Source organism: Ochotona princeps, chromosome 10, assembly GCF_030435755.1.
Source record: "Ochotona princeps isolate mOchPri1 chromosome 10, mOchPri1.hap1, whole genome shotgun sequence".
NCBI lineage: Eukaryota > Metazoa > Chordata > Mammalia > Lagomorpha > Ochotonidae > Ochotona > Ochotona princeps.
Genome location: NC_080841.1, coordinates 51,572,613 through 51,586,667, shown reverse-complemented (window position 1 = coordinate 51,586,667; position 14,055 = coordinate 51,572,613). Strand labels below are relative to the sequence as shown.

At 45.9% G+C, this 14,055-nt stretch overlaps 1 protein-coding gene across 1 annotated transcript in view; it reads right to left on the bottom strand.

The window, feature by feature from the left end:
- The window catches only part of KIF26B (kinesin family member 26B), a 441,533-nt gene that overhangs the window by 119,364 nt on the left and 308,114 nt on the right, over positions 1 to 14,055 (bottom strand). Inside the window, exon 5 of the mRNA XM_004578491.2 lies at positions 2,118 to 2,301. Coding sequence (XP_004578548.2) covers positions 2,118 to 2,301 — 184 coding nt within the window. The remainder of the gene's footprint in view (positions 1 to 2,117; positions 2,302 to 14,055) is intronic.

Here is a 14,055-nt window from a genome sequence, read left to right as displayed (position 1 = left end):
TATTTACTGTAAGGCCCCTCACACCTGGCCACCACCTATGGTTCATCATGCAATTCAGGATGCCTAGCATCCACTGCCCTTTGAACTATGTTTACATAAGTACTATCTCCTCATGCTGGCTAGGGATGTTTGGGCTGCCACCTGGACTGCTAGCCTTAATGCCCTGATGTCCTGGGAGGAGGTAAGGACCGGGAAGGAGGAGACAGGAGGCCTTTGCTTGTGGCCCCGCCTACCTACAGGTGCACACATTGACCATTTTTAGGAATGGGATGGAGCCAGCATTTCTGATGCAGGAAGATGGTTTCTGCTGTGGCTCATTTTAATGCGTGTTGGACAGAGCTGACTTAGTGAGCAGGAGCACCGTCTTCAGAGGGCTACCATGTCCACACTTGTCCCCAGGAGCTCAGAAGAGGAATGCAACGCTGCTTAGAGTCTGGGAGGTTTTAGCTCATCCTCACACAGTTCAGAGCAGCCTGGTCCCAACCTTGAAGTTTCTAGCTCTTCTTCACAGAACAAAAGCCCAAGTGCACTCGATAGGTAAGATGGTAACATTCACGTCACGTGTACTTTACCACAATGGAAAGTAAACTGTTCTAAAATCTCTACAGTGACGGGGACGCCCTGTCCCCAGAAGGCACCACTGTCCTGTGTGCCCCTGCTTTGGAAGCATCTTCCCGCTGGAGTTCTTTCTTGGAGAGGGCTCCCAGTCCACACCAAGGTCTCCACCTGCTCCCAGGTCTAACAACGATGCAGTAGCCCTCACTGCCTGAACCTAGTCCCTTGCCCCTGCTCCCTCCCTCAAGGCTGACCACAACCTACCCACCTAACACCTGGAAACCCTCCAGCATTAATCATTTTCCATTAGAGTAAACCACTTTCTGTACAATAGCACCTAACAGGGTGGGAGGGAATAGAGGAAGAAAGAAGAGATTAGGGAAGGGTAGAAAAAAAATGGGGGCGGGGGAGAAGTGAAGCGGGAATGGCTAATGGGAGGACTGAGTGAGGTAAAACCTCCAACTGCACACACTGGCAGCCATGCCCTTCAACAGGAGCAGCAGGTGCCAAAGCAGCCCATGGCTGGAGCCAGGCAAAGTGGCATGCCTGTGTGTACCGTTCTACTTCTCAGGAAAACAAGAAAACCACCACCTGCTTCTTTACCTAAATGTTGCACAGGTCTCTATTATTTACCTATTTTAGAGTACACCCTCGATGGCTTCATTCAGAAGTTTATCTCAGAAGGGAAAAGTCAGAGACCACACTTCACTTAACAATGAAGGTGTCTCAAACAGTCAAGTGACAACCTATCACACTGTTCCTCTGTCTCTAAATGCCTCCAACCACTCATGAGATGGCATTTCACGGTGAGAGAGGTGCTACTAAAAACGCATGCTGAGGATGGCTGGACTCAAAGGCAAAAGTCTGGGCATCTCTGAAGGGGGGGAACAAAATGGGAAGACCGAGGAGTGGTCAGAAAGCACCTTGTGTATCCTTCCTCTTCTCGGGTCCCCTGCCTCTGCTGCTGACCTAGTTTTGTTTGTGTCTTTGTCTCAGGATTACATAGTGACATTATGCTCAAACACTGCAGAGCTGTCTGTCTCCAGTGGAAATCAAAACAGGTCACCAGTCACTGGAATGTCTTCATTAACTGCACGGCATATACAATCAGAGAAAATTTTCCCATCTCCAAGCGAGATATGGTTCAAGATGGTCCATGGACACCTGAAACCACAAGTTGTGCAAAACTCTAACCCTAGTATGCTTGTTCCCCCCCATATACATCTATGATAAAATTTACTGTATAAATCAGGCACAACAAAATATTAGCATAATAATAAAATAATAATTGCAACCGTACACTGCAATAAAAGCTTATGAACTGTTTCTTTTTGGAATCTTCCATTTCCTATTTCCAAACAAGTGTTTACCCTTGGGAACTGAAACTGCAGTTAAAGGGGGTGACCTCTGTATTTACAAATGAATTTCCTTTTGTCACTTTTTTTTCCCTCCAAGCACATTCTTTCTTGAACAAACCAGAGCATTCATGTCCTTCTGTGCCAACAACCTCAAGCCCTGAACCCACACCCAGGCTGGGTGGAGAGACTACCAACCATGCCTACCTTGCCAAGGCCTGGGGTGTCCTTCACCTTGGTCACGGCCCGCAGCAGACAGGGCGGGGCGGGCGGTGGGGCGGTCTGCAGAATCCCACTGAAGCTGGTGGCGAAGAGGGGTGGCTGGGACAGTGCTGAGGCAGACGGGCGATGCTTCTTCTTTTTGGAAGACAGATTTAACTTCTGGGCAGCTCTGGAGGGAGAAAAGGAAAACAAAGTCAGGGAGGCGGTGGTATAGTCACACACGCCCGGGCTACTTCATGCTTTCTCTTCCGGAACCCCAGTGGGCACTGAGGCAGAACAGCTTTTCTTCCTATTCCTCTTCTGCACCCGCTGCAGTTGCCACTCCCTGTGCAATGAGAGGGTGAGCTCACTGAGCTACCCAGGCACACATGCAGCAGGAAATGCCACAAGAGTGGCACTGAGAGTGGAACAACAATTGCTTGTCACCCACCCATGTGAGGCTGAAGCTCAAGGGGAAGTCATCCCAGGAGACTCACTACCACTCCTCTACTTCCTTGGCATAAACTCATGTGGGAGAGACCCATGAGCTTGCATGAAAAACCCAAACACCTTGCAACACCCAACCCAGTCTGCAGAGGACACAGACAGTGACCAGGGGAGGCAGGCCAGGCCCTTGGCTGTGGACGAAAACACAAGGCACAGTGTAGTGAGCGGGAAGGCATCTATTTGGTCCTAGAAAGTAACACCAACTCTCAACGTCAGCCAGAGCGAGGGCACACAGAGCCGAGGCTCTGGGCTGCTCAAGAGGGACAATGCACTTCTGTGCAAGGCAGCCTGCAGGTGCAAAGTGCAATTCCCCAGCAAGGGGTCAGGGGTGAGGGGGTCAGGGGTGAGGGGGTCAGGGGTGAGGGGTTCAGGGGTGAGGGGGTCAGGGGTGAGGGGGTCAGGGGTGAGGAGGTCGGGGTGGGGGAGGCTGCTGCCTAGTCCCATCACCAGCTTCGTCATTCACCTACCCTGTATCACTAAGAACACCACCATCTTACAGAAAACAGGAGGAGAGACGAGCGAGGCATTGTGATGCCAGTGCATTATGCGTGCCACAGGGTACTCATTTCTGTAGCACTTCTTGACATCTTTACACAGCCCTCTTGTGTGAAGCACTTTCCGTTTATCAGATGTTGTCAAATATTTCCGCTGCTGCTCACAACACAGGGATGACTACGACTCCATGCTACAAGTCAAAACGTTATCACCTATCCAACCATCTTCCCAAATCCCTAACAGGTCACAGGAGGGACAGATCAGCAGGACAACGTCAGCATAGCTGACCCACTCCACATCTCTCCTAGGCAATCTGGAAGGTGATTTTCATTTTGTTTTGGCTGAAATTTGGGTGTTGGACAAGTCTCCTACTGATGCACAAAGCACAGTAGCAAATGGCTTCATCACTTCGAAGCTGAATTTTTCTGAGCTCAAAGTCTGTTTCACAAGAGGCATGGGAGACACAAGGAATATTCAAAGTTGAAGGGAAAATAACCCCTAAGCTTCCACTACCATGTGGCAAACTCAGAGACCTCTCTCATCCCTCCGCTGTAGATAGCGGGTTGAAGGGCCTATGGTTTCTTCCAGGGTTCCCTTTCCAGTCCGGGGAAAACGAAAAAGCTAGAAGGATTTTTTTTTTCTTCTTCACTGTGTCACTGTGTCACTGTCACTCCTCCTGATGCTTTCCCTCCACAATTAAAGGTGAAACAAAACCGCTCCGTGACTTCTCTAGCGGTTCTCCGGCAGTTCACGTTCCTCAGTGCAGTTCTCTCCCTCCATAAAGAGTGCGCCAGCCAGTGGCAGGAGGCGTCACCTCCACGGCTTGACACCCGCACCTCCGGCCCGCGACACCTCTCAGCTTCGAACCTGGCAGCCAACACCTCCAGGCGTGGGAAAGAAGGGCAACATGACACCTACTTGCGACTGAACGGTGACGCCTGTCCACCTCCATTTAGGAGACTGTCCCTTGGAAAATGGCCCCGGAGGGCAGCAGAGGTGGATCCCAGACAGGAAAACAAGCGGCACAGGGTGGCAGCTTAGGAAAGTTAGAGGCCTGATGGCTTTTTCTTTTCCTCATCTCTGCCATGCTTGACCACGCACTTGCGCCTGCACACACCCTACACAGAAAAATGAAGCTCCTGGAAACGGAGGCGCCACGTGCCGCCTCCTCCAACACTGCCTTCCTCTCGGTCCCTCCTCCTACCACGTCCTACCAGCTCACGTCCTACCAGTACCAGTACCAGTACCACGTCCTACCAGCTCATTCCCAGCAGCACACAAACATGCTGCCGGCACCCCATCTCCAGAAAACAAAAACAAAAACAAAACCACAAATCCATCTCTGGATCCTTCTTCCCCAGCTGGCTGTTCCGCTCTGTCTTCGCCCATCCCAGCTGCAGAACTCAGCGGCAGCACTGCCAGACTGGCGCCTGATCTTCCTCTCCTGTCATTCTCCATTTCAATCAGGGCCCAGGCCCCATCTAGGCCTCTGAAACTGCTCGTCTGGGTTCCCCCCGCCACCACGACTGCCACATGATTCCCCATCATGACCTATCTCTCCATCTCTCTGTAAATCTCCCTTTCCAAGAAAAATAAATAAATCTTTACAAATCTACGTTTAAGATAATGAGTAGGGCCCAGGGCAATAGCCTAGTGGCTAAATTCTTGCACTGCACGCACCCGGATAATCCCATACGGGCTCTAGTTCATATCCAGTGCAATCCACTTCCCATTCAGTTCCCTGCTTGTGTCCTGGGAAAACAGTAGAGACTAACCCAAAGCCTTGGGACCCTGGAAAGAAGTTCCTGGCTCCTGGCTTTGAATTGGCTCAGCTCCAGCCATTGCTGCCACTTGGGGAGTGAACCAGTGGACAGAAGATCTTTCTCTCTGTCCTTCTCTATATTATATCTGCCTTTAACATAAAATAATAAAACCTTTTTTTAAAAGAAAAATGAGTAAATGATATGTAAGAGGAAATATTTTTCAATACCAGATACTTCCATAGGCTGCTTCTTGAATCTCCGAAAATCCTGGCAGATTGGCCCGCTGGGAGGGTACGCTGTTACCGGGCTCTGAGGGAATGAAACAGGAAGTAGTGGAGCTGAGCACGAGTCCAGATCCATGTGCCCCATTCATCACCGCAGCATCTATGAGGAGGGCCAGACTTACAAAGCAAAGCTACTGCAGCAAACAGTAGGTAAAGTGGAAAGGGTTTCTAATTATAAGGGGACATATTTCTCAAAGTTGGAGCAACCCATTAGTGATGGGTCAGCTTCATTAAAAAGTGATCCTTCCATCCCTGGACGGATCCAAATAGTGGGCAGAAAACCAGGAACAAGGCCTATCAGGGAGGAGGATGCGCACAGTTTGAAAGGCAGTGTTTTCAGAACACCTGCCAATGCACAGCTTCAGCCACGATTCCTGGAGTCTTGAGTCTACCCTTGGAAGCTTCTTCAGGGTTCAGTGGAGAAAAACAGTCGTGACATGTGCTCAATATTATTTTCTCCTTAAATGATGCTTACAAAGTAAACATGAAGAGAACTCCAGAATCGTTAGAAAATCATGTTGTTATAGCCATACCTTCCAGAACATCATTTTATTTTAATCTGGACATCACTGCACCTGGCTGTTGGATCTCCACTCTACATATTCCAATTTCTCAGAGGTCGGTGTGATACAGACTTCAATGACACACAGACATGGGGAAGTTAAGACTTAGAAATCATTCATATGTAATTGTATTATTCAGGGACATAAAGGAGAGGCAGTCATGAACTGAAAAGGTAACGACATTTTGGTGAGAAGTGTGTTTTGTGTAATTAACACCTTACAAGTGCTTTCCTTCATAGGAAGGAAAAAAGACATGACTGAATTGTTTTATATGTAAGATTTCAAATAGCAAAGAAAAAAAAGAACCTAAAAAGCTATTAAAAGCAATATTTACTTGTCTTGTTCTTGGCAAAGATAGTATCATATGTTTCCTACAGCTATTCATCCCAGCATACATCTTTAAATATCCATTAGCTTCATTTAATTCTCTGTGCCTTATTTCAAGGAAAAAGATAGTCTCCCTAGCAGGATGAAATTAATATTTACTGAACACCTATAAAGAAAGTGGCGCCATGCTAAGCTTTATCAGGCTGCTGGGAAAAGAGCAATCATTTGTACTTAGCAAGAATTTAAAACAAGAGAGCTCAGTCCTCCCCTCTAGGTTCCAGCCCTTTCTCTCCTATCTTTACTCCTCTCACACAGAAAATAGTTTTCCTAAGACATCATTAAGACAAGATCTACACCCAAGTATCAACGTATGGTGGCCACAATCATCCCACGGAACAGTCATTTGTTCCTATTGGGCAGATTTACCCCCTTGTGAAAAAGTGGGTTAGAGTCTTAACCTGGCTGACCTGGTTCAAGTGCAAGAAAAGTCTTAGGTCTCAGTCATATACATTACAAGGAGGATTTATGGGAGGTCTTTTGATTGCTTTTTTTCCTGTGTGTGCATCTGAGTGATTGTCCAGCTTTCATTCTGGATTTTTAGCATTGTAGGTTTTTAAATTAAAAAAAAAACAACTCTAAGTGCCTCTCAAGAGAATTAATTTAGGGTTGAACACACTTAGTGGCTAGGGCTTGTTAAAATATTGATCAAACAACCTTTTCAGAGTGATCAGCTTTGTGGAGGACCTTCCTTGGGGAGTAGGCAGGAAGGTCAGTGACTACCCAAGGACCACTACCCTTTTCACAGTTTTCCATCCTGTGTGGTATTAACCATCTCCCAAGAATTTTTCATCTTGTCTAAGGGGTGCTTGAGTATGGAATGCTTAGAGAAATAAGTAAAAAGTTTCTAAAAATTGAAGAGGTCATCCAAGCTCCACTAAATCCAACCCGGGCAATGGATGGATGAGATCTCAAAGTGCTGCAGCAGCTGCACAGAATGGGTTCGGATGCAGAAGGGGGTGGTGGCCGCAGACTCTCCACTGCCAGCGTGTAAAGGACATGCCAAGCAGCAGTATAACATGAAAAGGGCCTGGGCTGTCGTGGGCTAGCACGGCTTAGGCGACTTAATAGAAACATTTCAATGCTCTGAGGATTAAGACTGTCCGGTAATGAGCAGTGACATGGCAGATCACAGCCGTTCTTAAGATGTCCATGGGGCCAATGACACAGGGAGAGAAGATAATAAAACAGATAATAGACGAAAACCTATGGTCTCAGGCAGAGATTTCTATGCACGCGTGGCAGACATCAGCTATGCTTTATGTTGAAAGCACTCCTATGCATAAGTATCCTGGCACTGCCAAGCAGTATGTGTGTCATTTTGGAATTTCCCCAAATGGGGAATGAGAGCTCCTCCCCTCCCCCCACCCCTCCAGTTCACCTTCTCATTTTCTAATTGGCAGTTGAGGAGGACATTTCCATGTCTCCAGAGACAGGAAAGCATATGGGTCTTGGAGTTTTTCTGAATTTCATGTCAGTGACCCATTTCATTAGTGCAGGGAGATCATTCATGACATGACTCCAAATAAAATGTTTACTGCCAGGAGGCAGGGTGTAGCTGGCTGTTAACCTCCAGCCATATTGTGTTGAAAACACCGTTATAATCAGAAGATGGATTGATTTTTTGTAAGTGAATACACAGGTTAACCCATTGTGATAATAGCTATACATCTATCCTTCCTGAAAAAAAATGTACCTTTGCTTCATGACTTGCCAAAGTTGGCCTCCGCCTCTACTTCAGCCCTCAGGCATCGTTGTGTTTTCCCCGTCGTGCTAGGCTGATTGGCTGTGTCTTAAACCTCATTCTGTGGTGTGGTCTCGCCTCTTCTTGCCTCCGTCACTGAATTGTTAACTCCTTGGGTTTGCTTTCCTTTGCAGCTCTCAGACCTGCCCCATAGCTGTCTGCCTGGCTGAAAGGTCAGGAATAGCCTTTAGAGTGATGCCAACATGCGCCAAGTCCCAGGATTCAGTGGTCTGGAGCTTGAGATAATCCCTAGTCCCTGAATGGCTTGTTTGTCCTAAAAGCACTTTCTAGATATCATCACATCCACCCTTCACCTGCTCCTGTGAGGCAAGCAGAGAAGGTGCCCATGCTGCAAATCCAGCTTAAGAAAAAACAAAGCCTGGCCGTTACCTGGATTTACCCAAAGCCACGGGCCTGACGGTTCTATCACCTGGCACAAAGACTCACGTTCTCCGTCTTCTATACCCATGGTCACTCCACTCCATCCTATGGTGCACTTGGGTTAATAACAGCAATTATTTTATCTCATTTGGGCAAAACAAAGCCCAATAATAATGATCTGTCCAATAATGAGGAGAAAAACCAGTTACAAATTTTTGCATGTAACTCAAATCAAATCATATGTAGCATTTCCCAATTACTGAGGTAGTTGCTTAGCAACATACCTCCCAATCACAAGGGCAAACGTACCTCCAAATCTCTGCTGAGCAAGTTAGGTCACAGTCAGCATTAGGATGTGAAAGGCAAATGATATGAAAAGGGCTCATCCAACCCACAACCAAGAGTAGGTCCTTAAGTCATAATAACAGCAGTAGCAGTCCCAAAGGCCAACACAACAACATTATCAGGTGCTGCCTTCCACCACCCCAAGTTTCTCCCCTACGTACATAAAAAGAATGCTGGGAGCTGCTGAGAATGCATTTCAGGGCTCTGGGAAACTTCATCAATCAATATTTACTGAGTAACAACCATACACAAAAGAAGTATGCAATCAATAAGCTATAAATATCACTCAAGTCATCTTGGAATCAGTCAGCAGCTGCAGTATATTAAGGAGTCTTAAGGAGTCTACTGCTAAATGGCACAAATTAGAGGGACCCACAGCACCAAATGTGATGAAACGCTTTCTGTTGGTTCCATAGCAGCAGACATCAAGAGGAGCTGGGGAAAGCCTGGCAACACACAGCACAGCACGTCGGCCTTCGATGCAGCCAACGAGGTCACCTGCGGGTAGGAACTGCCTGCCCACTTTTCCTGAGCTGTGTTCTGGGAAGCATACCTTGCGCTCAGGCCTGGAGGTACACAAGGGTCACATGTGGCATACACGAACCTTACTGCTGATGGAGGTGGCTAATTCATTTGTGTCTGCCTTAGTTCAAGGTCAGAATGAGACTATTAGGGATGAATGAAATTGGGACTGGAGGGAAAAAAGGGAAGAAAAATCCATTCATCAACTATTTTTTCAATAAAGTCTATTCAAAATAAAGCCTTCATTTCTTAAAGTCAGGTACCTATGCAAACGTCTTCTGAGTCCAGCTCCTTACATGAAAATAGATGCCTTCATATACCAACATAGAGCAGAAAGTGTTAAGGAAAGAATTAGCCCATTGGCATGAAAGTTGGAAACATGAGTCTGTTATTTTCTGGCCCTGGAAATTTGGATTTTAGAAACACCAAATGCACACCCTGTCAATGGCAAAATCTCTGCTTACAGTACTCCAAGGCAAGCATCCACTGCCTGTTTGTGACAGGTGCACGGGGCACTGGTGTATCTGATGCTGTGGTTTCTCAAGTCACAGTCAGGCTGATGCAATGCATGCTGGGATTTAGGGCATTTGAAGAATGACTCCGCCAGTAATATTCATTCTGCTTCTGTCTCTTCTTTTGCTTTTGGTCTTTGTTCTTCTGGTTAGCAGATTCTTCTCCTTAGGGAAGTTTTCTAAGCTGTGTGACCTACAGGTCTACAATTCAATTTTACTTATTGAATTTGGTACCTGGTTCTTTTTTCAGTCACTTGTGCCACTCCCTCCAGTGAGTTTCAAGTTTGGACTCTAGTGTTAGGCTTCCACCACGGTCTCTACAGCCCCAGCTCCAGGCACAACACTCTCCACCTCCTATGACCCTGTGCTGTGGCTACACCATTGTCTGTACAACCTTTCTCCCACTTCCGGTTCAAGCAGTTCCCAGGATTAGGGAGACACCAGGTATTCTAAATAATCAGGTTGTTGGTGATGCTCATCTTGCTGGAACCTGTTGGCCGTTAGGTCTGAAGGCCACCTGTACCTACTTTGACCTATAGGATGCCAAAGTCCTCATTATTTTTCCTGTGGGACCAGTACCATGTACTGAGCTGGAAGTGAGTTCACTCCCAGCTCAGCACATGCACAGCTCACTACTGTCCCTCCAGTCTGTCTTTACCACACTGTACAAAATGGAATCTGATGTGCCATTGGTGGAGTTCTGGATCTGAGGGTCATTAGGTCTGGCGATTACCTGGACCTATTTTGGGTGGAACCTGTAGAATGACAGGACAGTGGTCATGCACTGGTCCCTGGGGGCCTAGCCATACCTGGGCCCCAATGCTGCCAGCTCAGGTTCTTGTTATTCGTCTTGGAGCAAGGCCTGCATCTTGGCCTTCTCAGACTCCTGCAGCTTGGCTTCCACGTGGGAACCTGGACTGCCGCTGGGGCTGGCCTCCCTAAGCACCTTTCTTCCATGCACATAGATCCTCGTGCTGCCTGCCTTTCTGGTCATCAGGCTTTCCTGCTGAGATACTCCCTGTCTGCAGAACCTGCCTGTTCTGGGATTGATCTGCCCGCGCCCCAAGCCAGCTTGGTACCAAGAAAACTGGGAAGCTTCCTACACCTTCTTAAAGTCTATCTCTGGCAAGTCTGCCTTACAAACTAACTTTTAAAAAATTATGAATATCTGGGACATCAGACTTGGGGAGATACAAATGTAATTTAAAAAGAAAAGCAAAGGCAGATAAAACTGATCCTAGCTAACTGATATTACTGCTATCTTTCACAAACATGATCCTTAGAGAATGGGTTGGTTTTCTTGAAAAGAATTCATGAGATTTTTAACACAATGCAGCAATTTCAATGACCTATAAATACAGACAGAAAGGACAACCCTATGCTAATTAAGGCCCATTCCTTATGGAACGCCACTGCCCGAGTATTCTGCTACAATACAAGGGTTATCCATCTACAGTTCAGATTCCTTCAAGGAATAAGCATATTCCAGATGATTCGATCTCAAGAATCTAATGAATCTAATGTTCTTTTCATTACATCATGCTGCCCTTTTAAATGTTATTTCCAGTAGTTTCTACTTAAATCATTTATATGTACACTAATGCAATGTTAAAGGAAAGATTGCATGGTCTATCATAAACAGTCCATTTAAAAGGCAAGGATGATCATGAATTCCGGAAGTTTTCCTCATTATTATATCTTCCTTCACTGCTTGATTAAAAACTACATTGAGGGGGGGGGCCCAGCATGGTGGCACAGCATGCTAATTCTCTGCCCCATGGCAATGGCATCCCCTGTGGGTGCTGGTTTGTGTCCCAGCTCTTCCACTTTCCATCCAGCTCCTTGCTTATGGCCTGGGAAAGCAGCGGAGGATGGCCCAAGTCCTTGCACTCAGGTGGGAGACCCAGACGCTCCTGATTCCCAGCTTTGGATCAGCTCAGCTCTGGACAACATGGTCATTTGGGGACTGAACCAGCAGATAGAAGACCTTTCTTTCTCCTTCTTGCTTTGTTAAAACGAACAAAAAAAAAATCTGCCTTTCAAAAAATAAATCCTTTAAAAATATACATGTTGAAAAGCAGTAGTGTTGTTCATACCTTCATTCTATAAGAATTCTTGCTTTATTATCACGTCTATTTTGATCATATGAAATTACACTTCAAATATGATTTGTCATCAGAGGCAGCTGCCTTCCGCAGACACGGATGTCTACAGAGAAAGCACAGCCTTTCATCTGGAGCGCTTTGCTCAACACCTGTAGCTCTTTCAGAGCCAAGCTATTTCATTGTCAGGGTGGGGTGACACTCTGGTTTGTGGGCTTCTTGGTTAATTAAATTTGAAAACAGCAGTTTCAACTGTTAAAGGTAGTTATTTCTTTTTGTACTCTGAATACCCATGATTTCACTGGAGATGTTATTTGCTACTCTGGCAATGTGAACAAATCACTAAAGAAGCTGTTTCAAAGAAGAACAATCTGCATGTTTCTATGTTCTGAACCTGGAAGTGGGTCAGAATCTCCACCCACGACTCCACTGCCGAAACCCTGGGGCAGTGGCCAGGCTGCTGGCACTACAGCAGCACAGCTTCTCTTTCCCTGTCTGTGCTACGTTCAGGTTACGCGGGATGGGACCCATGCAGGTTGTTGAAAGCCATGGCAGAAGCATACTGGGCAATAAAACACTTGTTGCAGGCATGTCCAAATGCTCCAAAAAGGAAAGGTGGGAAGTTTTGTTGCAAGGGTGAAGCAATCTCCATGGAGTAAATTGCACAAATACAAGATTAGTGCTGGGGAAAATAACTAAAGAAATGAGAAAAGAAACTACAGCAACCATGGTCTATCCAGACTGAAGGTGCATTTCCTGTGCAACTTTGTGTTCAAGCCGCTAAAAAGACCTATAATGTGCATTTTGTTGTACACACCTTGCTTATTTGATTATTTCTGTGGGTGTAGGGCTGTCACACTCTGAAGTGGCATGGGAAAGAAGAGACAGACCCTGGACGCACCTCTCTGTTGACGGCACACGAACCAAAAACAAACTCCCCTCACCCTTGGCTTCATTGGTTTGTTCTGTTTTGTTTGCTTTTGGGGGGGGGGGGGGAGTCATTTATTTGAGCTCTGAGTTTTATTCTTTTTTCCCACCAATTTCTGGCCTAATTTGTTCTTGTTTTTCTGTTTGAATGAGGTACTGTGATAAGTTATTTGAGATCTTGCTTTTTTTTTTTTTCTGATTCAGGCATCTACTACCATAAAGTACTGCTTTTGCTATATCCTATAGGTTCGATATGCTGTGCTTTCATTTTCATTCATTTATAAAAATGTTTAAATTGCCTCCAGAGTTCTTCTGATATTCAAACTGCTCAGGGGTAAGTTGCTTAATTTCCATATATTTGCATCCTTTGCAAAGTTTTTTGGTTAGTGATGCCTATTATTGCACTGTGGTCAGAAAAGTTACTCAGTATGATTTATACTCTTTCAAATGTGCTGAAACTCGATTTGTGCCCTCCTATGAGATTTATTTTTTTAAAGATTTATTTTTTATTGGAAAGACACATTTACAGAGAGGAGAGACAGAGAAAGATCTCCCATGAGATCTAGCCTGAAAAGTGGTTCATGTGCTGTTGAGATTGCGTATTTTGGGGGCAGCACAATGGCTGAACTGGCTAATCTTTCACCTGCAAGTGCCAGCATCCTATATGGACAGTGGTTCTTGTCCCAGCTGCTCCACTTCCCATTCAGCCCCCAGATTACGGCCCAGAAAAGAAAAAGACACACAAAGTCTTGGGATTCTGATCCTGAGGAAGCTCCTGGCTCCTGGCCTCATATCAGCACGGCTCTAGCTACTGCGGTCATTTGGGGAATGAACCAGCTGATGGAAGATCTTTTTCTCTGCCTTTCCTTCTATTTGTAAATCTGCCTTTCCAATTTTTAAAAAATGTTTTCTGCAGTTGTTGGATGAAACTTCTACAGATGTCTATTAGGTCCAGTTGATCTAGGTTGCAATTTAATACTACTGCTTTTCATTGATTTTCTCTCCAGAAGACATCTTTCTGAAACTAGCCCCATATATGATTACACAGGAGTCTATCCCTCCCTTTAGGTCCATTAATATTTACTTTAAGTATTTCTCTAAATATCTGTTTGTTTATTTTGAAATCAGAGTTACACACAGAGAGAAGGAAAGACAGAATCTTCTATCTGTTGGTTTACTCCCCAAATGACCACAACAGCCAGCACTGGGCAAGGCTGAAGCCAGGAGCTAGGAGCTTCTTTCAGAACTCCCAAATGGGTGTCAGGGTCCCTAAGCAGCTGGGCCATCCTCCATTGCTTTTTGCAGGCTGCTAGCAGGGAGCTATATCAGAAGTGGAACAGCTGGGACTTGAAGCGGGACCTATAGGAGATGACAGTGTCACAGATGGTAGATTTATTTGCTAGGCCACAAATCTG